The sequence below is a fragment of the Homarus americanus genome, unplaced genomic scaffold, assembly GCF_018991925.1.
Source record: "Homarus americanus isolate GMGI-L3 unplaced genomic scaffold, GMGI_Hamer_2.0 scaffold10235, whole genome shotgun sequence".
Taxonomy (NCBI): Eukaryota; Metazoa; Arthropoda; class Malacostraca; order Decapoda; family Nephropidae; genus Homarus; species Homarus americanus.
In genome coordinates, this window is record NW_024712709.1 from 1 (window position 1) to 23,969 (window position 23,969).

Consider the following 23,969-nt stretch of genomic DNA (forward strand, 5'->3'; position numbering starts at 1 on the left):
CGGTTCGTAAGAAATTCATTAACCGAATTTTTGTTCGTTAACCGAATTGAAGATCCTTATGGAAGGCAGTTCGTTAACCGAAATTTCGTAAACCGAGGCGTTCGTTAAACGAGGGGTCACTGTACTGTACGAATGCAAAATTATATAAATGATGATAAATCTCTGGTGTCCTCCATGAAAAAGGACAGAAAACACTAAACATGATCATTTGATATACAGTACTGTATACGTATTTTCTACAATAAACTATGACTGGAATGGTTCCGGTTGGAACATTTTTAAATTCCGTCAAGTTTCGGCTCCAGCCAGAACTTGATATTATGGTTCTGGTGCATCCCTACATAAAGAGATAAGATACTTCATAATTACCTTGCAACAGTTTATAAATCTCATTACTAACCTTCAGTTTCTGTTCCCGTTCTTTGAGACAAGAGAGCATTTCTTTTCGCAATTTTTCTGACTCAGATTGTAGTTTGTGCTTTAATTCAGCCTTCAGTCGTTGTTTCTCCCACTGTTTCTGGCTTCTGGTCAGATCTCGTTCTTCACACTGAAAGCAACGAGACGGTGTTGAAATGCCTGAATAAAAGTAATTTTTCATCTATGGTCAGGAAATCGAGAGACAAATTGTAGTTGAAATATGTTAAACAAATTCGAGAATAATTTCACTGAATTTTGGGAAAGGATGATGTCTAATTGCAAAGTGACATGAGTAAGCTAGATACTGTAGGTGTTTAAGGCTGTGTTCTGTAAGAGGAACACCATGGCACAACAGATACTATTACAGCAGCATATATGAATAAATGAGAGGAGAATCAGTACTTTTTTGGTTCTACCAACTTGAACTTAATTGGAGAAAAAGAAATATTTCAAAGGTCATTAAATAGGTAAGATAGGCAGCACAGTAGTAGCTGAATGGATATGGCCACTTTTTTTGATATCATATACAGTATTAGTCAAGGGAAAACTTTCCTCATTATGGGGAGACTTAAGTGGCGGCTTGTGGTAATATAAAATGGAGGGACTGCAAGCTTCACACAACAGTAGGCAGTGGCGGACTGGGTCAAAAATTTCTACCGGGAAAACTTGTAAAACGGCCCACTCAAAAGGGTCCAAAAGGGCCCACTTAATCCTAAAACGTAGTCAAAGGAACCATCACTTTGGGGCCCACCGGAAAATTTCCCAGTATCCCGGTGGGCCAGTCCGCCACTGACAGTAGGGTACACAAATTTGACCTACCTCAGGTAAGAGTTGATGTACAGGCATTGTAGTAGTGGTGGTTGTAGAAGGCATGGTGGGGGGTGGTGGGGGGTGGTGGCGGTAGGGATGGCTGAAGTGGTGATGGTAGTATTACAGTAAGTCCTCGTTTAACGTTGCACCCCGATAACGTTGTTTCGTTATAACGTCGCTACTCTTTAGATACCAATAATTTGGTTAACATCCCGATGACTCAATATAACGTCGTTTTTAGCGTCGTCACAGACTACTTTTCATGGCGCATCACCCTCTCTCATCTTGGCGCGCTACCTCTCACTCGCGGAGCATCACACAGCGCCCCCAACCGTCGTCAGTGTTTGTTAGGCTTCCACAGCCTTCGTGCGTGTTTAAGTGTTTTTGCTCTCAACACTGTACTCTAACAATTCGAAATGGCTTCCAAGTGCCCATCAAGTGCTAGTGATGCAAGTGGAGTGAAGAAGCAACGTAAGACCATTAGCCTTCCTACGAAAATGGAGGTTTTTAAACGGTTTTGAAAAAGAGAAACGTGCGGTGAACATAGCTGCTGCTCTAGATCTAACCCCCACAACAGTGCGTACTATCCGGACCAGCACGGACAAGATTAAGGTTAGTGCTGGAAGTGGTACTTCTCTGAGTGCAACAAAGACAAGTTGTGCTGGCTATGTGGATGGAGGACCAGAATCATCGCAATGCCCCTGTGAGCCTTATTTCGTATGGGAAAAATTGATTCCATCAATGTTGAGGTTTTCAGGAACGGAACCACGAGGTTAAGCAAGGATTTACTGTACTTGAAAATAAAATTGGCGCGTCAGCTCTTCGATGCAGCAAAATGGTTTACTTATTTTTCATTAAAATCCTTCATTTCTGTTATCATGTGATTTTCAATGAATATCGTTGCTAAAGCAGACAATCTGTCATTCACCATGGTACTGCACCAAAAAGTTTTAATTCTCTTCAAAGTTGAAAAGCACCTTTCTGCTTCTGCAAATGTTGACTGTAGATGATTGTTGTTCATCATCTTTAATAAGTCAATGAGATTTTCTGATTAACACAAATCTTCTCTTGCATACAGTACAGTAAGTTCAGTTCTAAATTTGTCTTTTTCCATAGAGGGATAGGCTGCACCTTTATTGACTCTACTTAGGCAGCTGCCCCCATCGTAAGTTTGAGCAATGAGCGTGTGTGGACAATCACCAATTACAGTCTGGAGCTCTTTAAGTATCACAACTGATCAGGCTTCTGCTGTAATTGTTGATAAGGTTAAAAAAATCCCCAGAATCTCTCAACAGGCTTCCCTTGTAGCTCATACCTTAGAACAATTACCATCTGTGTGTAATCGTAAATATCCGTTGTCTCATCACACATAATTGCCAAATATTCTGCATTCTTTACTTCTTCCTTGATCTTATTTTTGCAGATTTCCAACATAGATTCTAAAAGTTCATTCTGTATTGATTTGGATGTTCCTTTAAAAACTGTAGTGGTTTTTAAATGAGCATCTAAGCTAGAATCCTGTTCATAGGCAAAATCAACTAATCCAAGAAATACTCCAGGATTCTCGAAGCTCGTAGTTTCACCATGTTCTCTAAGAGGGAGTTCAAATTTTCCACAAAACTTTTACATAGTTTATGATTTTGGATAACACATCTCTGTTTTTTCTAACCTGTTCGTTGTGTTTTGCAACTAAGCAACTGAGAGCTTGTATGCTGTGTCAATTTGAGCTGCAATGTTCACTTTACCCAGCAATGATAAATCAATCATGATATTCATGTGTTTGGCTGACTGCTCATGTTTCATTATTTTCTGTGGCAAATGCCTCAAGTCAGTCACACCACTTTTCGTCCATGACGAGTTCCCACCAAACAATAAGCATGGAAAGCAGAATAAAGTATTTGCTTCATCATAACCACAGAACCAGAGTGTACAGTGACCCCTCGTTTAACGAACACCTCGGTTAACGTAATTTCGATTAACGAACTGCCTTCCATAAGGATCTTCAATTCGGTTAACGAAAAAAAATTCGCTTAACGAACTTCTTACGAACCGACCTCAACATGTTTTCGCTTGCACTGACCGGGCAACCAGCTTTAGTATCAGTCCGCCAATACATTAATCGGTTCTAGGGCTTAAATTCCTTACTATTTTTGTAAATATCAAGAAGTTTATACTATTCAATAATTTTAAAAGTTTAATATTCAATTTTTTAGTCATTTTAACAATTATTGAACAAAATTGAAGGTAAAGTGACTAGTTTAATGCGCGGCATCCAGCCTCTTAACACAGCAAACAGGCGTCAGTCTCTCTCTGTTTTCACTGGAGGTAACATCTTGCTTGAGACTCTCTTCAACTAAATGCTTTTTTTCTGTGTTTCCAAGCAAATTATTGGTCATTTTGAAATATATTTTATATATTGACAATATATAATGCAGTGCAGCATTGATTTAAAGAAAATAATCTTGAATTAAACCAGAGAGCTAAAATTTTATGGGTGAAATGGCACCATGGGGTGACTTCTCTTCCACCCCAATGCCTTCTCTTCTTCCTTCTCCTCCACCCCCATTCTAAATCCCATCATCATCATCATCATCCAGGAGCCTTCTACATACACACCTCAAAGTAAGTGAACTTTTCTACCATTTTTGTTGAATTTAGGAAATTTTCGGTGAGCTGGAACCAATTACCCAAAAACCCATTGAAACAATGGTTTCGGTTAACGAACGTTTCGGTTAACGAACGACCTTCTGGAACGGATTGAGTTCGTTAACCGAGGGCCACTGTATATTCTTTGCTCTTGCTTGCACTATTCTGTTGAATGGATAAAACAGGTGTAGGTCTTCCTCTTGCTTTCATTTCAGTCTTTTCATTTAATGTCAGCTGGGAAAAGTTGATGCTTTGCAAATACTTCACTCGATTTTCCATCGTCGAAGGGTAATTAAAGAAAGCACGATTTAACCGCACCGTCCGCTTGCAATGTAAACAGGAGACTGAGTTGCATCGACTGCAGCTCATTGTTTCCAGACGTGGCGCCAATTAATTCACTTAGTAACGTACAGTACTGAAAATAACATACCTACAGTGGTCCCTCGGTTAACGAACACAATTCGTTCCAGAAGGTCGTTCGTTAACCAAAAATTTCGTTTACCGAAACCATAGTTTCAATGGGATATTGGGTAATTGGTTCCAGCTCACTGAAAAGTATATACAAAGTAAAGCCAGAATATAATTTACATTGCTGGAATTCTTATAAGATAGTGATTAATTTGAATATAAACAAGCTAAAATTTGCATTAGACATACAAATTTTAGATCTAATTTAAAAATTTTATTAGGGAGAGCAAAAATTTTATCTTTTGTGCAAAATATATGAAGTTTATATTCAAAATATTCCCTGTCTTGCAAGGATTTCAGCAATGCAAATTATATTATCCTAACTTTAGTCTGAGGTATTATTTATTTTTAAACCTGTAAACCCAGTCTTTTTACCCAAACGTTTCTCAGGAAGGTGGGGGGTAGGGAGGGAGGGGTGACAGTGACATGTTTGACAGTTGGCTCCTGTGGCGTGAAGTATTTAATTGTTAGTTTATTTTTTTATTTTAGATTGAGTTTTTGTTTTTAGCTTATAAAATTTAATAGAAGTGACTGGGGTGAATTTAATTTGCAATGCTGGAATTCTTATAAGATAGTGATTAGTTTGAATGTAAACATAGAAGAGATCACTGAATTGGCTGAGTACCTCCTCAGCTGATGTTCAAAACAAAATGTGATTTTCATAAGGATTTCGTTAGTCAAATTTGTTTTCGTTAACTGAATTGAAGATTCTTATGGAAGGTAATTCGTTAACCGAAATTTCGTTAACCGAGGCGTTCGTTAACCAAGAGACCACTGTATAATGAATTTTTATTATGATATATTTGTTAGTAGTGTATTATTCTGCTGTGTGTCTGAAGGAATCATATGCCTGATAGTGAGTGTCTGGGGGGACTGCAGCTCCTAGGCACGAGCCGCCACTGGGAAATTTAGTACAGTGGTCCCTCGATTAACGAACAGAATTGGTTCCACAGAGTCGTTTGTTAACCGAAAATTTCGTTAACTGAATCTATTATTTCAATGGGATATTGGGTAATTGGTTCCAACTCACAGATAAAGTATGTAGTGGATTCCTCCCCTACAAACGCCGTTTGTCGCTGACGAGCCGCCCCACGAATCCAGCTGCACCTCGTGTCTAGGTCAGCAACCAGCGCTGCCATACATCACAGAGGTCAACTATTAAGCCACGCCTACCTCCGCTATATAAGACCTGACCTCGTGGTGACCTACCTCTTTCTACCTACACCAACCAGCAACACCTCCTCCGCCCCTGCCTGGCGGCCCTTGCTCCCGCCGGCGACCATGGCGACCCACAAGCTGGTCCTCCTCTGAGCACCCTCACCAACCAGCTCTCTCTACTCAACGCTTGTAACCATGCTGCCTTCCCAGCACCAAGCTGCATTGTACATCCAATACAACATGTATACAGAGAGCACATTGGGAGTTTCCTTCTCCATCCCATCCTGAGTGTGAACCAAATAACCCATACCCCACAAGTACATACAAAGTAAAGCCAAAAAATGCATAGGTCAGAAACACTCCTAAAAATCCCCAAAATCGCCCTTAAATCACTATATATATATATTTACGTACATATACACTAGAACTCTTAAATCACTACTGTAATGTGACACAGGTGATTAATCTTTATCTCTTGTGCAAAATATATGACGTTTATATTCAAATTATTCACTGTCTTGCAAGGATTCCAGCAATGCAAATTACATTCTCCTAACTTTAGTCTGTGATATTATATAAGATAAAAACTGTAAGCCTAAAACCACCAAACCCTGGCTGAGAGGGAGGGGAGGTGACAGTGACATGTTTGATAGTTGGAGCCAAAGGTCTAGTGAAGTGTTTATTTGTTTATTTATGTCCTTTAAATTGAGTTTTTGTTTTTTGCTTACAAAATGTCATAGAAGTGACTGGGGAAAATATAATTTACATTGCTGAAATTCTTATAAGATAGTGATTAATTTGAATGTAAACATGCTATAGTTTACACTAGACAAAAATTTTAGTAATCATTTTGAGTACAGCTTTGCCCTGAGGACAGTGTGTGCATGTAAATGAGTAAAAATAAATGAATAAAGTTACATATATCGAGCCAAAAATATTAGTTGAAAAACTTTATGTGGACAGAGCTTGGATGGCTAAATTTTAGAATGACCAATAATTTTAATATAAAAATGAAAAAATATTCAAGAGCACAATTTTCTTGATATTTACTCCACTGGAAACGAATGTAAACATAGAACCAATTACTGTATTGGTGGAATAGATGATCAGCTGATGCGCACAACAAAGCGTGTTTCTCCTAAGGCTGTCATTAATCAAAGTTTTGTTCGTTAATGGAACTGAAAACCCTTAAGGCAGATAATCCATTGACCGAAATTTTGTGAATTGAACCTTTCGTTAACTGAGGGACTACTGTATAAGAAGTTAGGCATATACAATTGCTGTTCTGAGGAGATAAAGTAGTATACTGTACGTGCAATTCAAAATGGAAATAGAAAGGAACTGATGTAAACACAAACATGCAATATAGGAATTTTTTTTTACTAACCACTTTCTTAAGTTGATCCTCTAAATTATTGTAACTCATTAACTGCTTCTGTAGGTTATCTATGGTAATTTGGTCATTAAACACTCTGTCATTTAGAGATTGATTTTCAGCCAAGGTGTTTTCATAGAGTGCACGAAGGCTCTTGGTCTCTTGCTGCAGAAACAAGTTGTCCCTCTCCATCACTACAATACCAGCCCTCACTCTCTCAACTGTTAAGGTGAAAAGTCAAAGTTTAATAAATATTATAAATTCTGTACATTATTGAAGTCATTAACACTCACAAATTACAATTTCACCATACAAATTTTTACAACAACAAAATGCAGTGTTAGGTATTTGGCCCCCAGGGTGAGACAACTGATGCGACCAAAGGCTCCTGGACAGTATGGAGACAGTGTTGGATAATTAATTAGTCTTGTCTTTGTTGTGTTTATATTTCCCTTCTTATATCATCAATTGTATTTCCATATTTTGCTGTGACAGGCCTATCATAGTGGTCTATAGAAGTGAAAGTGTAAAGAAATAAAATGTACAGAAAAAAATATGAGAGATATTTTAGATATACGGTATCTGGCAACCTGGGAGGTGGAGGAGAGAGTCTCTATCCCCCCTCACAAACACACACACTACTAATACTACTTTGCTGTCACTCAGAATCAAGTATGATGATCATCCAACTATGATACAATGATATGAGTTATTAGGGATGTCACCAAGGATGTCAGCTTCATTGGTGAGCCATGAGGTGACTAGAGAGGCCAATACGGGATCGGCAGGGTTGTCCACAGATGATGCACGTGTGGAGGGCTATATCCATTGCGGGAGGAGCGGGGGCAGCATCTTTCTGGCTTTGGAGCTTCACTGCCTCGGTATGCAGTCGGGCTATCTCGAAAGTATTGACACCTTTTCATGTGGTGCTCCTCCAAGCATTACAGTGTGGGGCGATTGTCTTCCAGGTGAGAGGGTCGATTTGGCACTTTTTCAGGTTTGTCTTAAGACTATCCTTATACCTTTTCAGTTGCCCACCAGCATTACTTTAACTATTCGTTAGGTGACTGTAAAGTAGCTGCTTTGGCAGTCTACTGTTGTCCATGCTACAGTTGGTGTCAGCAAAAATACTGGCATTTGTTCTCTTGACTTCAGAGAGAACTCGGAGGACGGAACATAGACTACGTTGGTGAAAGTTTTTAAGGACCTTGAGGTGCCTCCTGTATATGACCCATGTCTTGCTGCTATATAGTAGGGTGGGGAGGATTACTGCTCGATATAAGTGCAACTTTGTAGATAATTTTAGCTCCCTACAGCTGAAGACATGTGTATGGAGTCTGCCAAAGGCTTGAGATGTACATCTGACCCGATGTTGAATCTCTTCATCGATGTCCGCGGTGGTGAACAGGTGGGAGCTGAGATACCGAAAGTGGGTAACATTAGAGAGGGTAGTACCGTTAAGCTGGATGGATGGTAGAGGTGTGTCTGAACCAGGGGCAGGCTGAAAAAGAATCTGAGTCTTAAATACATTCACCTCAAGGCCGAATTGTGCATACGCATCTACGTAGGTGTTCAGGATCTCCTGTACCGTTAGGTTTCATTCAGCATGTCCGACAAGGATGAGGTCACCTGCATACTGAAGTTCAGTAATGGAAGCTGCCAACACCTTTGTTCCTGCCTAGAGTCATCTTATGTTGAAAAGACCTTTCAGCCAGCACTTGATGTCCACCCTGCCAGCCAAATTGGCACTTGGACGAGTAAGGAAGGCAGCCAAAAAAATTAAGAGAGAGTTGGTGCAAGTACACATCCTTGTTTTACCCCCATTTGGATGGGGAAGAACTCAGACTGGGTGTCAATGTGTAGGATACTGTGTTTCATGCCATCGCGGAGTTGCCTCACAATGGCAATGAATTTTGGTGGGCAGCCAAAACAGCTGAGTGTCAGCCCGAGGGCTTCCCTGTTGACTGAGTCGAAGGCCTTGGTTAGGTCGATGAAGGCCATGTACAGGTCACGACGCTGTTCTCTGCACTTTTCCTGTATCTGGCGGGCAGCAAAGATCATGTCAGTGGTGCCACGTGATGGTCTAAAGCCACCTGAGATTCTGGGAGGAAGTTTTTCGCCTCAGGAACAAGTCTGTTTAGGAGGACTCGGGCGATAATCTTCCCAGCTACGAACAGCAGCGAGATCCCGTGGTAGTTATCACAGTCTGACCGGTCCCCCTTGTTCTTATAAAAAATATTGACGATGGAGGCGTCTTTAAGAACTTGGGGAGATTTCCTCATTTTCCCATATATTCTCCAGGAGAGAGTGGAGATGGTCCTCCTGCTTTATACACCTCGGCTGGGATTCCATCAGGAACTGAGGCTTTGTTATTTTTCAACTGTTTGATGGCAGTAACTGCCTCACCCAGGGATGGAGGATAGCTGAGGTGGGTCAGCTCTGGATGCTGAGGGGCCTGCTGGGTAGTCAGGACATCCACATCAGTGTTTCGGTTGAGCAGTTAGCAGTTGTGGTCTTTCCAGTGCTGAAGGAGGCATTCTTCGTCTTTAATTAGGAGTTCCCGTCGGATGAACAGAGGGGGGGGCTGTGCCACGAGTGATTGGCCCATAAAATGTTTTAGTGGAATTGAAAAATGTGCTGATCTGCAAGTTTTTTGTGTTTCACATGCTTTATTTTTAAACCAGTCGTTCTTTAGATTGCGAAGTTTGCACTGGGCTGCTGCTTTCTTCTTGCAGAAGCCATCAGCTTTGGTCCAGGACTGAGGGTTGCCAGTCAGTTAAAGCAGCACATTTATTATTGACGAGTATATTGATTTCCAGGTCATTTTCATCAAACCAGTCCTGGTGTATTCTTTCGGTCTGGCCTAGGGTCTCTCTGCAGGTTTTTGTCATGACAATGTCGAGAATATTCCATTTGGCACTGGGATTTAGGTTGTTTGTAGTCAGGTTGTTTATCAGCCCGTGTTTGAGTTGCTCTCTGAAAGCAGATGCTTTGGGGCGACGTGAAGTGAGAGCTTGGCTCTGATGAGCCGATGATCAGTGCTGCAGTTGTCTGAGCGATGCATGGCTCAGGTGATGAGGACATCTCAGCGATCTCTTTCTCTGACAATGATGTAGTCCAGGGGTGTCAAACTCATTTGCCAAGGCGGGCCAGATTTAATATCAGTACACAGTATGCGGGCCAAGTAACATAATTAAGAGCACTTCGCAATCACCTCTTAGGTGAGTAGTAAGACAAAATAAGAAAGGTAGATTTCTGCGCTCGTGCGAAACCCTTAAAAACAAACAAACAAAGCAAGTGTTTACTTACCTTGATCAATCTTATTGTTTGCTACTGCTGCTTCCTGAAAATTGGCACCTCTTGGTATGTACCAGTGCATCAAAGTTTGGCACTAACGACTGAGCTGTAGCAACCTTCAGTATTGAATTAAGGTGCGCATCAGTAAGTTGAGACCGAAGCCGAGACTTGTTCAAGTTCATCACAGAAAAGAGTTGTTCACAGACATATGTACTTCTGAACATTGACATAATCTTTGAGGCAAAACATTTAGTCCTGGGATAATTTAGTCCAAAATATTGATAAAATGTGCCAACATCAACACTCGAAAACTTGTTCCTCAACACAGAATCACACTGGAGCTCATTGGTGATGTTGATTGAGTATATTGTTCTAGGAAACAGCAGACTATTTTATTCAGCTGAGGGATACACTCACTATTTAGTTTTAGCTCCTCAAGGTAAGACTGGAGCAGCAAATGGGCCGTAGGCCGCATGCAGTAGTGTGTCGGGCCGCATGTTTGACACCCCTGATTGTAGTCAATAAGATGCCAGTGTTTGGATCGTGGGTGTTGCCACGAACCCTTGAACTTGTCGGCCTGCTTAAACAAGGTATTGGGGATAGTGAGGTTGTGTACAGCACACTTGCTGAGGAGGAGCAGGCTGCTGGGATTACACTTGCCTAGTCTATTTCTCCCTTTAATTCCCTGTCAAATGTTAGCATCTCTGCCAACCCTGGCATTGAGGTCACCTTGGAGCACATTCTTATCTTCTCTGGGAGTAGAGGTTAGCACTCAATCAAGGTTGGCATAAAAGGCCTCCTTGATATCATTCTCTGCATCCAGGGTTGGGGCGTAAGCACCAATGAAGAAGGCATGACGTGAGTGATTCAGTGGAATTCGGGGTGTCATGAAGTGCTTGTTGATCCCAACAGGCATTTCAGTTAGCCTGTGTAGGATGCATTGACGGATGGCAAAGCCAACTCCATAAATGTGGTTTCTCTCCGCATCAGGCTTACCCTTCCAGAAGAAGGTATAGCTAGACCCCTGTTCTGTGAGTCGACCCTCGTCTGGGAGCCGGGGATCACTAATGGCTGCTATGTCGATATTATACCTAGCCAGTTCTTTTAACACAAGACGCTCATTTGCGTCAGTATCCAGAAGGGTCCTGACATTCCATGCAGCGACAATAAGAGGTTGTATAGTTTGTTTTTGTTTTGATCTGTGATTATGATTGTGTTTTCGACCGCATGAGGATGATCTTACTGGGTGCGGTTGCTCAGTCAGGTTGGTTCTTTAGGCAGGCTATGCTTAGGGCATCTTTTTTAGCCCCTCCCCATGTGGGGTGAGCAGAGTGGTTTCTAGAAGGGGCAGCTCACTTGCACAGAAAAGACCAGATTGCAATGCTGCCTAGATCCCAGTGCATAAACGACCATCTTATATGTGCCGCCCATGTGTAGAGTTGTGACTAGAGCTCCCGGCAGTCATCTCTGCCTGTTCCCGTTGCCACTCGTCTGTCGCCATAGGACTTTTGGGGTATAGGGGTTTGATGATGATGTTGAGAGGTATGAACTGGATGATGGCTGCACGTGAGTTGATTTATGTGGTGAGGCAGGAGAGTAGGCTGCAACCACACATCTTGGCTCTCCCTTTTCCTGGTCCAGTAGTGCAAGTGTTGCAACGACTGGGGAGAGAGAGTTTTAATGGACTGCCGATAACCCAGTTTGTTGGGATTGTCCTTAGTAGCCTGTCCATCAGGCATTGCCTTGTCTGCCGGTATAGTCACTGAGTTCCCGTGTTGATCACCTCTTCCGCCTATACCGCTGTTGGAGCTCTGTAAGCATGTCTGCCTGATGCAGGGGGGAAGAGGGTACATTTTTACTTGTGTACAAAGAAATGTATATTCCCTTTATGTGTCTGCCCTTAGGACAATTATTTTTTTTACCTGTATTGTATATATGCTTGTGTGTGTGTAGACACACACACAAAACACATACAAATAAATAAGAATGGGAAAATACTCTCACAAATAATCAGAAACAAATTTATAAAAAATGTGATTTTACCCTCAAGTCCGTGCTTTATTAATAAAGTAAAAAAGCATGAACTTGAGGGTAGATTGTCACATTTTTTTCTAAATTTGTTTCTGATTATTTGTGAGAGGATTTTCCAATTATTATTTATTTGTATGTGTTTTGAGTGTGTGTGTGTCTACACACATATATATTTACAATACAAGAAAAAGAAATTACTGTCTCTAGAACAAATAGCTCTCTGTCCCAGCCACAAAACTGCCGGCAACTTTAAAACTACAGTATAGTCTCGATTTACGCGGTCAACTGAACCCGTGGAGGTCCGTGTAAACCGAGAAACGCGTAAACGAAATAACAGAACATATGGGATTAATTGAAATAGAGACTGGGCCGACCCCCAAACTACACTTTTTCCGACACAATACGTACGTTGTAGTAAAACTAACATCTTAATTTTATGATGGTATGCACACACAATTAATATTTAAGAGAAATACAGTCGTCAGTTAATGTTCATTCAAATAATGGACTCAACTCCCGGCCCCCCCCCCGCCCTCTTCCCACACTCGCTGGCTCCCCTCCCTCCCTGAGAAATGTTTGGGTGAAGAGACAAGGCGAGCGAATAATTTGAATATCAACGTCATATATTTTGCATAAAAGATAAAATTTTTGCTCTCTTTAATAAAATTCTTAAATTAGATCTAAAATTAGTATGTCTAATGCAAATTTTAGCTTGTTTATATTCAAATTAATCACTATCTTATAAGAATTCCAGCAATGTAAATTATATTCTGGCCGGGTAATTTCTATGAATTTTATGAGCTAAAAACAAATATCTTAAGTAAATAAACAAATTATACTTCACCCAGACACAATACGTTATGTACGTTGTAGTAAAAATAACAACTTAATTTTCTGATGGTATGCACACACAATTAACATTTAAGAGAAATATCAATAATATTAGTTTTTTAACACTTACGTTAGTAGAAGAGATGGCTGGGTACACGGGGATTGGGGTTGGTTCTGAGGCAGAGGGCAGATTATTGGCCCTCACCTGTATCACTTGTATCACCTGTATCACTATCCACCACAGAGGCTTGCAGGGCCTCTTAGTCAAACCCCTCAAAGTCCATATCCTCACTATCACTATCACTGACTTGGGCCGGCTGTGGTAGCGGGTGAAGAACTCGGTAATGTTTTGTTGACTGGGCGACCTTATGCGCACCCTGCCCGCGCCGCTTCCCGTGTACATGATGGAATGAACTGCGTAAATAAAAATTGTCGGTCTGGCAAGGTGCCGCGTAAATGACTAAACGCATAAACCAAATCCGCGTACACCAAGACTATACTGTACCCTCAGACATGCTTGGGTACATCTAGGGTGTCATTCGCAAATAATAGAGGACCATGAAATAAAAATCCGTGAAATTGGGGGCCCTTTAATATGAGAATTCCAGGGATGGGGGAGGTCCCCCCCCCCCAAGTTTGAGAGATGATGTAATGCGCAATTTCTGGAACTTGCGAGAAATTTTTTCTGTTACCTGAAAAAATCCAGGGATGAGGGATATTTTTACGGCTTTGAGAGAGTCGTCCCGTTACCCGGAAATCTCTCATTACCGGAAGTGCCCTCCACCAATTGTTCCGACTAATGAAGATATCACTGTATTGTAATTATTAAGGTGTCATAATTGAAAATTGTGGAAATTATTCTACAGTGAAGTGGGAAGATATCAGACATTTCTACACCCATGACCGATCACAATTGTTTTCCACACCACGCCTCAAATTCACAAACTGCAACACTGCTGTGTGCCAGGAGCGCGGTAGCAACATATGTTAACACGATGGCCACTGTATTCAGTTATTTGCATGCATTTTTTTCCACTGTTGATATGCTTCTATTTATTCAAATATAAGGTAACAAAATGATTAATTATCCACAAAAGTAATAAAGTAGAAAGTCGATTTAAAATTATAGATTAGCGACCCACCAAGTAAGGACATCTTATCAATTTAAGCGAATCTTTCTATTTATGTGAGTCAAATCTGGGTAGATTACCCTGAGTTCGTTAATTTCAATTTCAAGCTCAAAATATTCAAAATGTTAAGTAAGTGTGCCAAATGCTAGCCGCCAAATGCTCCAACTTATCCCACCCTCTGTCTTCAGTTGCCACATAGGTATTGGGTATTGTCAGAGTAACACCTGCCTCTCGTGTGTGTGTCAATTTAGTGCGCTTAAACCTCTCTCATACACGTTCATAATGCCCAAACACAAGCCAATTCTGTACTATACACATGTACCAAATAATTACTAAATTTGTTAGATGTCTAGTGCAAACTACAGGTGTACCTCTCTAGTCCGGCAACCTCGACCTGACCAGTGCGGACCATGGAAATTCACCCTGTTCCTGGATAGATGGTGACTTGTGCTTATGCCTGGAAGCACTAGCACCACTTTCACGTCATGGTCTCTTTGAAGACATATTGAAGGGTTAAATGTCGTATAGTAGCTTCTCAAATTTGAGTTTTTAATTCTTAACGTATTTTATTGGAACACACAAAAAATAAATAAATAAAAATTTTGCAGCTGAAACTTGAATTTGACGCGGGTTTGCAGCCCGCCAGCGTGCAGACGACGTTGCATAATCGTGAAACAACGTCATTTCTCTATGTAAAAAATTCATTATTGTTTATTACTGAATGTCTTTTTATTGAATTAATGTCTATATAGTGCAAAATAAGCAATACAATTCATTAATATCGTAGAAATTAAAACACATGAGGAAATGACACAGCATTGTTTTGGTTGATTACAAAACCAGTGACTGACTGGTTCTACATATAAAACTGAAGAAAATAAGACCTTGACTGTAGCTGCAGTAAAATTAATATGGTTGTTTTAACAATGTTATTTAATGTTAATAAATGGAACAATAGAAGTAGCTACGATAAGGGTAAAGAAAAAAGAAATCGCGTATGTAAAGTCCGCAGAAATAACGTAATATCGTCATTACTTACATAAGAATATGAAAGCAACACTTATTTTCTGTTCATGTATATTTTAATTAATGTTTCTGAATTTGTTTTATTGAATCAATGCGTGTGTGCAAAATTAATACAATTTATTAATAATAACGTGGAATATTAGAGGAGAGAAGGCGGCTGCGGCATTGTTTATTTAAAACACAAAACCAGTGACTGATTGGTTCCATATAAAACTGAAGAAAATAAGACCCTGATTTTAGCTGTAGTAAAACTAATGTAAAAAATGATTATGGTTGTTGAAGTACCTGTAATGTTATTTAATGTTAATAAATGGAACAATATAAGTAGGTAACCATTAATGGTAAAAAAAGTGAGACTGCTCTAGTATGTAAGTCTGCACATGTGAAAATATATCGTCATTACTCTACATAAGAATATGAAAGCAACACTTATTTACTACTCACATATATATTGAAGGGTTAAATGTTGTACTCTGTATAGACAAGCAGAGAGACACGGATGTAAACAAATCTTAATTTCCATGGCTTTTTTTTTTAAGGATTAGCCTACTCGGTATAGGTCACTGACCCACATTGGGGCCTAAGGGGCAAAAATTTAATACTCCTGTAATAATAATAATAATTCAGATAAGTTAAAAAAAAAAAAAAAAAAAAAAAAAAAACTGCCTATCTACCTATAGGACAAACTAAAATCGTTCCGGACCAAGGTAGTTCGGACCACAGAATGCCAGACTAGAGAGGTACAAACCTGTATAGCATATTTATATTCAAATTAATCACTATCTTATAAGAATTTCAGCAATGTGTTATATTCTCCCAGGTCAGTTCAGTAACATTTCATGCTTAAAAACAAAAACTCACTCTAAAGGACAGATACATGAATAAAGAAATACTTCACTAGACCCCGGCGCCAGCCACAAACACATCCCTCCCAGCCAGGTTTGGTGGTTTTAGGCTTACAGTTTTATCTAACATAATATCACAGACTGTTAGGGAGAATATCTTGCATTGTTGAATTCTTGCAAGACAGCAAATAATATGAATATAGACATCATATATTTTTCTCAGGAGATAAAAATTTAGTTCATTAGTGTAGTACATTTGGTAATGTACAGTACAAGTTTTTCAACTGTATTTTTGGGTAGATTTACATAATTTTCATTTATTTTTACTCATTTGCATGCACACACCATCCTAAAAAAAAGTAAAGAAATAATTGTCCGTACTGTACCTCAAATGTACTAAATAATTACTAAAATTTTATGTCAAGTGCAAACTATAGCATGTTTATATTCATATTAATCTCTGTCTTACAAGAATGCCATCAATTTGTTATATTCCCGGTCAATTCAGTGACATTTTATAAGTGAAAACTGATAAGACACACAGGATTAATGTCTCCTGGCTGATGAATACCTCACCTCACCCCACTCCTCCCCTGCCTGGTTGTCAACACATCACCCTCCTCTTCCCAGGGGTGAAGGTAGTTTTAGGGTTAAAAGTTTTATCTTATAAATGTCACGGACTAAAGTTAGGAGAATATAATTTGCATTGCTGGAATCTTTGCAAGATAGCAAATTTGAATGTAGACATTACACACCTCAAATAAGGGATAGATTGTGGACCTGTATTACATTACATTAGTGATTTATGAGTTCTAGTGTATCTGGGCAGACTCTCAGTCGGGGCAGGGGAGGCCAGCATAAATTAATGAAAAACTAAGTTGAGGAAAGTAAAAATGCTTGGCGAGTCAGACGAGAGGCAGGTGATGCGCTGCACCAGCGAGACCACCTCTCACATCAGCTGATCGCTAGTAAACAGACCATTTCTGCATCCTGTAATTTTAGCTGTGTTGATTTAGGAGTGTTTGTTTTAACATAATACTACAAAAACAATGTTTTGTTTATTCTAGGATATGGGCTGAGGTGCATCTGCAGACTTCAGTCTTTTTAGTATTTTGTGTTTCTCTCAAGTACCAAACTAAGTTATTCCATTGAAACAACACTTTGAGTTAGTGCTAATCTGGGTTTAAAGCTAATCTCTTGGAACGGATCTCGTGTTATATCAACATTCTACTGTACAAATTTTCTTAAGTAACGGCATTACTGCAATCGTTACTCACTAACACTGCATTACGTAAAGTCAATAAGCAAACATTGTCAAAATGCTCAGCTAGGCCTACCATCCACTCACTGCCACACACACACTCTGTACACTATCTCCATGGATAGTCGGGACAGCCCTCACCACTGGTTCTGGCACAAAGGCTCTAATAAGACATCAGAATAACCTGCTCTGTCTATACTATAGTCTATAATGCCTCTTCATCTCCATCTGGGAAAAATATAAAGTGATGTACCACCATCCAAAGAGCTATATTGTATGTATGGTACTGTACATTTCGTATATTTCTCAAAATATGAATTCAGTCAAATTGACACTGAAGTGGTGGATGGAACATGACACACTTACCTATGCCAGGTATGTTAGCTTGCAGTTTCTCGATGCTGAATCCTCCTCCGTAGGTACGTCTCCAGCATGTTAATAAATGTTTCCCAATCACCATCAGCCTTGGTCAGAGAGGCCAGGCAGGAGCCAGTCTATATATTATGTTAATATCCACTTCCTGGTCCTGCAATTATAAGACACGAGTTGCTAATCTGGTATAAAATGTATACAGTACTGTATGAGAACTGATCTTCAATATACTGTACAAACTTTCACATTACTGTACAGTTAAAACAATTATATTAAGTGCGACAACATCTCAGTGTAAGCGAGGATCTAAAATTACAGTCATGCGGTTAACGTCCTACAAATCGTTCTCTTGGAAAACGTGGCTTTAACTGAAATGGACGTTGTCCGATCATCACATAAACTTAGCATTTATACTTACGTGTATGTGATACTATAAGCGTACATATACACTTTTACTCTTAATCACTATTGTAATGTGATACAGGTGATTAATTTTTATCTCTTGTGCAAAATACATGACGTTTATATTAAAATTATTCACTGTTTTACAAGGATTCCAGCAAGGCTGGGCAGATGGGGACAGGGAGGGAGGGAGGGAGGGAGGGAGGAGCGGTTTGACAGTTAGCACAGGCCCAGGTCTATAGCGTGTTTATTTATCTGTTCTTAATGACTAAGCTTCTCTCTATAAAAAGCCAGTGAAATGACCTGGGTGAATATAATTTACATTGCTGGGATTCTTGCCAAGATGTTGATTTATTTAAATATAAACAACCTATAATATGCACTAGACATAACAATTTTAGTACCGTAATCAAATTAGTACATGTACTCCAGCTTTGCACAGTCATTTACAGTCATTTCTCTACGTTTCTCTTAGTATGGTGTGTGCATGTAAATGGACGAAAATAAATGAAGAAATCTATGTGAATCTACCAAAAATACAGCTGAAAAACTTTTATATTATAAAATGTACTAAAGTATTGCACACTAATGTACTACAATTTTATCTAGGACAAAATATATGACGTTTATATTTAAATTAATCTCATGTCTTGCAAGGATTTCAGCAATGCAAATTATATTATCTAGCTTTAGTCTGAGATATTATATAAAATAAACACCTTAAAGCATAAAGTTATCACCAATCTTTTGTCTGGGAACACAAGGAGGGAGTAGCCAGGAGCATGGGAAGAGGGGAGCAGGGGAAGCGGAAGGTGAGGTGACAGATTGCCTGGTGTTTGTTTATTTATTTGAGATATGATTTGACAGTTGGTGCTGAAGGCCTGCATGTTTTTTATCATTCTTTAGGTATTTAAGCTCTTCTCATAATTTGCCACCCAAAGCGACCTGGGTGAATATCTTACATAGCTTGGATTCTTGTAAGACAGTAATTTATTTGAATGGTACCGCGTATGGCCTGACCCAGGCCCTGGCCCCTCGCCACACATGCGTGCGATGGAGTGATGTAGGTTGCAAAATTCATGTTCAGAACCGGTTTGCCTCCATCCTCGTTATCTACACTTCATGGATAACAACATTCCTGTGGCTGGTGACATACTATGGAAAATAAGGAAAGCTTTACGATGCGAAGGAACATTTATAAGTTCTTCAGACCGTTTCAGAATGTAGTGGTGGACAAGTCTCTGGTGCTTTTCAGAGAATGTGTTGTTTTCTAGACAATACATTCCCTCCAAATAGCATCGCTTTGGGATCAAGTTCTTTGTGCTATATGACTGTGATACTGGGTATGTGTTAGATCTAGTTGTTTTACACAGCAAGTGATGTAGACATACCCTAGGATGACCCACATAGTTTCTCTGGTGCTGTTGTCAAGAAACTTATGGACCGCTACATTTAAGGGAATCCGTCCTCTAAACTGATAATTATTATACCTCTCTCACCAACACCACCACGTATCACCACCATACCCGCCACCCGCCACCACCACACCGCCACGCCACCGCCACCACATACCGCCACCGCCCGCCCGCCCGCCGCCCCGCCGCCGCCACCACCACCACCCGCCACCACCACGCCACCTCAGCACCCTACTCGTGGTCAGAGGAAGCTTCTTAGTAAAGCTACCTTCTTTTGTTGTTTATTTTTCATTGTTTATCCATTTTATCATGTTGTATCAAAGTAATACAGCTACACCCCTTTAGACTGCTTGGACTTCGACCGTTGGGACTAACGACCGCCGCAGTTGTGACCATATTTTTTCAAATGACACCGCATTTTCTATACCGAAAGCGTTTCCAGTTAATGTAGTCTCCATGTATAATTAGAAAATTATAGGGGCCCCATGTGCATTCAGCTGACTACATTAAAGGTAAGTGCTCAGTCACACTGTATCCATTCCTTATTATTTATTACTTTCACTGTACTGTAACCATTCCTCATTATTTATTACTTTCACTGTATTGTATCCATTCCTCATTATTTATTACTTTTACTGTACTGTATTTCATTGTAGATTTTTTATTTAAAAAACATTTAATTCTTTTTTTTTTATCTATATGGGACTTAGACCTGGATTTGGGTCCTAACCCGTCGTAAGTCGGGATCTAGCTATTATTACTAAAAGTTGTGTACAGTGAACCCGCTTTGCAGCGTGCATCTACTCATATCTTGGTGAAGTATAATTTTTTATTTAGTTCATAAAATTCATACAAATTATCCGGCCAGAATATAATTTACATTGCTAGAATTCTTACAATTTGATGATCATTTGAATATAAGCATCATAGATTTTGCATTACCGTATATCCCGACCTATAAAAGTGGCGAGTCATAAGACGCCCCCAAATTTCCATTTAAAAAGTAGCTTTTGAGCTCTATTTGCTGTATATAAGACCAGTACCCCAAATGTGACACTTACCCACTGACTCAGTAGTCCTTTACCAACCATCTTGATTTTTTTAAAATAAGGCCAATTCACTTCAAATAATGTCATCAAATTATACCGCTGGTGTAGTGTAAACACTAGTGGCGTCACTGAACGTCTGCTATTTACCGATAACTGGAACTAATGTCGGTATGAGGTAAATTTTTCCATTTACTTGAAATGGATTTACTGATTTATTTGTTTATTTATTTATTTATTTATAATATACTGTAACATATTAAACACACTAGTATTTTCTTTCATTTATCACGCTTGCTTCACGAGGCGATGGGGTGGTGGGAGTGTTCGTCTGGTGGTGTGGCTGTGTTCGACTATTTATACAACATGTGGTTCAACAGCAACCACGTATTCTAATTGTGGTGTTTCATTAGGATTTGAGTGAAAAAGGTTACCAGTATGTACTTACTACATACATTTATTACAAATATATATATATATATATATATATATATATATATATATATATATATATATATATATATATATATATATATATATATATATATATATATATATATAAATATATATATATATATATATATATATATATATATATATATATATATATATATATATATATATATATATATATATATATATATATACTGAAATACTATGTACAAAAATGAATGTTCAATGAATTATTTATGGTGCATTAGGGTACTGGCCACTTCAGGCAGGCTATAAACAGCCTTATCTCCCTCCATCTCACCCTGAGCCAGAGGAAAGCGTCTTAGTAAATAACATGTTTGCTTATTTTCCATTTACTTGAAATAGATTTACCGAATTGCAGTTTCAATTGTTCCTCTTACTTTGACAACACAACATACATACAGTATATTATTTCTCAGTTTGATCTTTTTTTAATTTTTGTTTATAGTTAGTTACTTAAAATAAGGCCAATTTAGTAATGGCATCAAATGTACCAGCTGTTGTGTAAACACTAGTGACGTCACTTAGCGTCTGTAATTAACCGTCGATAGTTTCAAAATTAAAGCACTCATTTACTGAATATTCTTTGTAAAAAATAAAATTTAAATCAATTATTTATAGGAGATAAATATTATTATGAGTAAATATACCGATACGGTATGCATTACTGACCACCTCCACGACTAAAAATAGCCCAATCTCGTGGTCACTTTCCTTTCTTGTCTCCTCACTGGCAAATGGGGGCGTGGGGGAGGGTGTGTGATGATAGCTGTGTTTATTACAGGGTATAAATCTCTTTTACGGTATGTTAGACAGGTTTTATAATACATTTTATTATTTTAATATACGGTAATCTTAATTTGAATCAACACTTAAGCGTAAGTTTCAGTATAAAATAATTAGTGGTAAGACCTTGTGAGTGAACTACGATGTTTTCATCACCACTCTTGACACTAAACCACAATATTTAAGAGGTAAAATTTTAAACTTGGTGGTTTTAGGCGACCCCCTAACTTTGGGCAGATTTTTTAATGTTCAAATTTTTGTCTTATAGGCCGTGATATCACGGTAGACATACAAATTTTAGATCTAATGCAAGTATTTTTGTTTACTCAGAGCAAATATGTTATCTTTTGTGCAAAATATATAAGTGTACATTCAAAATATTCCTGGTCTTGCAAGGAATCCAGCAATGTCAATTATATTATCTAACTTTAGTTTGAGGTATTATTTATTACTATACCTTAAAATCTAGTGGTTTTCCCAAAAATTTCTCAGAGGAAGAGCCAGCGGTGTAGTGTGAGAAAGGGGAGGGATTTGAGTCCATTATTTGAAATGGACATTAACTAGCGACTGAATTTCTCTATTTCTCTTAAGTATTAATTGTGTACATGTACCATCATAAAACTAAGATGTTATTTTACTAGAACATAGGTACAGTATTGTGTTGGAAAAAGTGGGTTTAAGTCAGCGGTCTTTATTTCATTTAATCCATATATTTATATGTTGTTCACTTTCGCGTTTCTTAGCTTTTCTTTTGCGGGCCCCGTGGGTTCAATTGACTCGTAAAGTGAGGGTTCACTATGTTATATTGTAGTGTAGTATTACTAGATGATAATGCTATGATTATGTTATAAATGTATTTATTTGTGGAATTATTATTCGATAATTATTTTATGACCTATGTGATCTCCCAAACACAAAGACAGCCTGGCGACAGACAGCGTGTGTGTGCCGAGCAGTTTTTATGAAAAGTACAGTGATCTCGGTTAACGAAATTTCGGTTAATGAAATTTTTACAAAATCGATGTCAACATGTTTTTCGCCTGCTTTAAGCCTGCTCACCAGCTGTAGTATTAATCCGCCAATGCAATGTCGGTTTTAGGGCTTAAGTTCGTTACCATTTGAGTAAATATCAAGAAGGTTGTACTATTCAATAATTTTCCAAGTCTTATATTAAAATTTTAGTCATTTTAACAATTATTTAGCATAATTGAAGTACAGGGAACTAGTTTTTAGAGTGCCAAACAGCCATTTGACTCACCCAGAATGGTGTCAGTTTGTGTCTGCTCAGTGGGGGAAGCATCTTGGAGACTCTCTTGAACATAAACTATTTTATCTTTTTACAGTACAATTATTGGTCATTCTGAAATTCATTTTACATATTGACAATATATAGTGCAGTGCAGTGTTGATTTAAAAGAAAATAATCTTGAATTACACCAAGTGAACTAAAATTTTATGGGTGAAATGGCGGCATGAAGCATGGGGTGATTTCTCTTCCACCCCAATGCCTTCTCTTCTCCCTTCTCCTCCACCCCACTTCTAATTCCCATCATCATCATCATCATCAACCAGGAGCCTTCTACATGCCACCTCAAAGTAAGTGTACTTTACTGCATTTATTTTGGTTTGTATGTAATTTTCGGTGAGCTGGAACCAATTACCAAAATTCCATTGAAACAATGGTTTGGTTAACGAGCGACCATCTGGAGCAGAGTTGTGTTAAGTTAAGCGAGGACTTCACTTAATGCAAATAAAATACATTCTAAATTAATTATTTATAGGAAATAAGTATTATGATCAGTAAATATATGCATTATTGGCCATCTCTAGGACCTACGAGGCAAACGGAAAAATGACCCTCATGTGTGTAGTGACAGTGGCTCGACATAAAAAAATCTCCTTATTTGTCTACCGTCACTGAGCGCCACGGAGTTTCTAGAGACAATGTATAGTTTTCTTCCGACGGCAACACCTAGCCGGGTAAGGGTTAAAGAATACACACAATAACATTAAATTACCAAAAGGCCTAAAACAATATCAGTTGGGAAAAGCAGCAGTAGAAGCTGAACATATTTGACCAAGCAAGAGTAGGTATTGGACTGGCAGGAGCATTAAAATTTTGGGGAATTAATTTTTTATCTGGGTACATGACTTCAAGATGTACAGTATATCTACCCAT

The 23,969-nt window shown here is 38.8% G+C and overlaps 1 protein-coding gene across 1 annotated transcript in view; it reads right to left on the reverse strand.

The window, feature by feature from the left end:
* Nucleotides 1–400: 400 nt before the first annotated feature.
* LOC121864057 overlaps nt 401–23,969 on the reverse strand; it is a gene marked incomplete at its 3' end in the record, with an annotated part of 38,040 nt that continues 14,471 nt past the window's right edge. Inside the window, 3 exon segments of the mRNA XM_042362958.1 lie at nt 401–547; nt 6,887–7,095; nt 17,662–17,821. Coding sequence (XP_042218892.1) covers nt 401–547; nt 6,887–7,095; nt 17,662–17,755 — 450 coding nt within the window.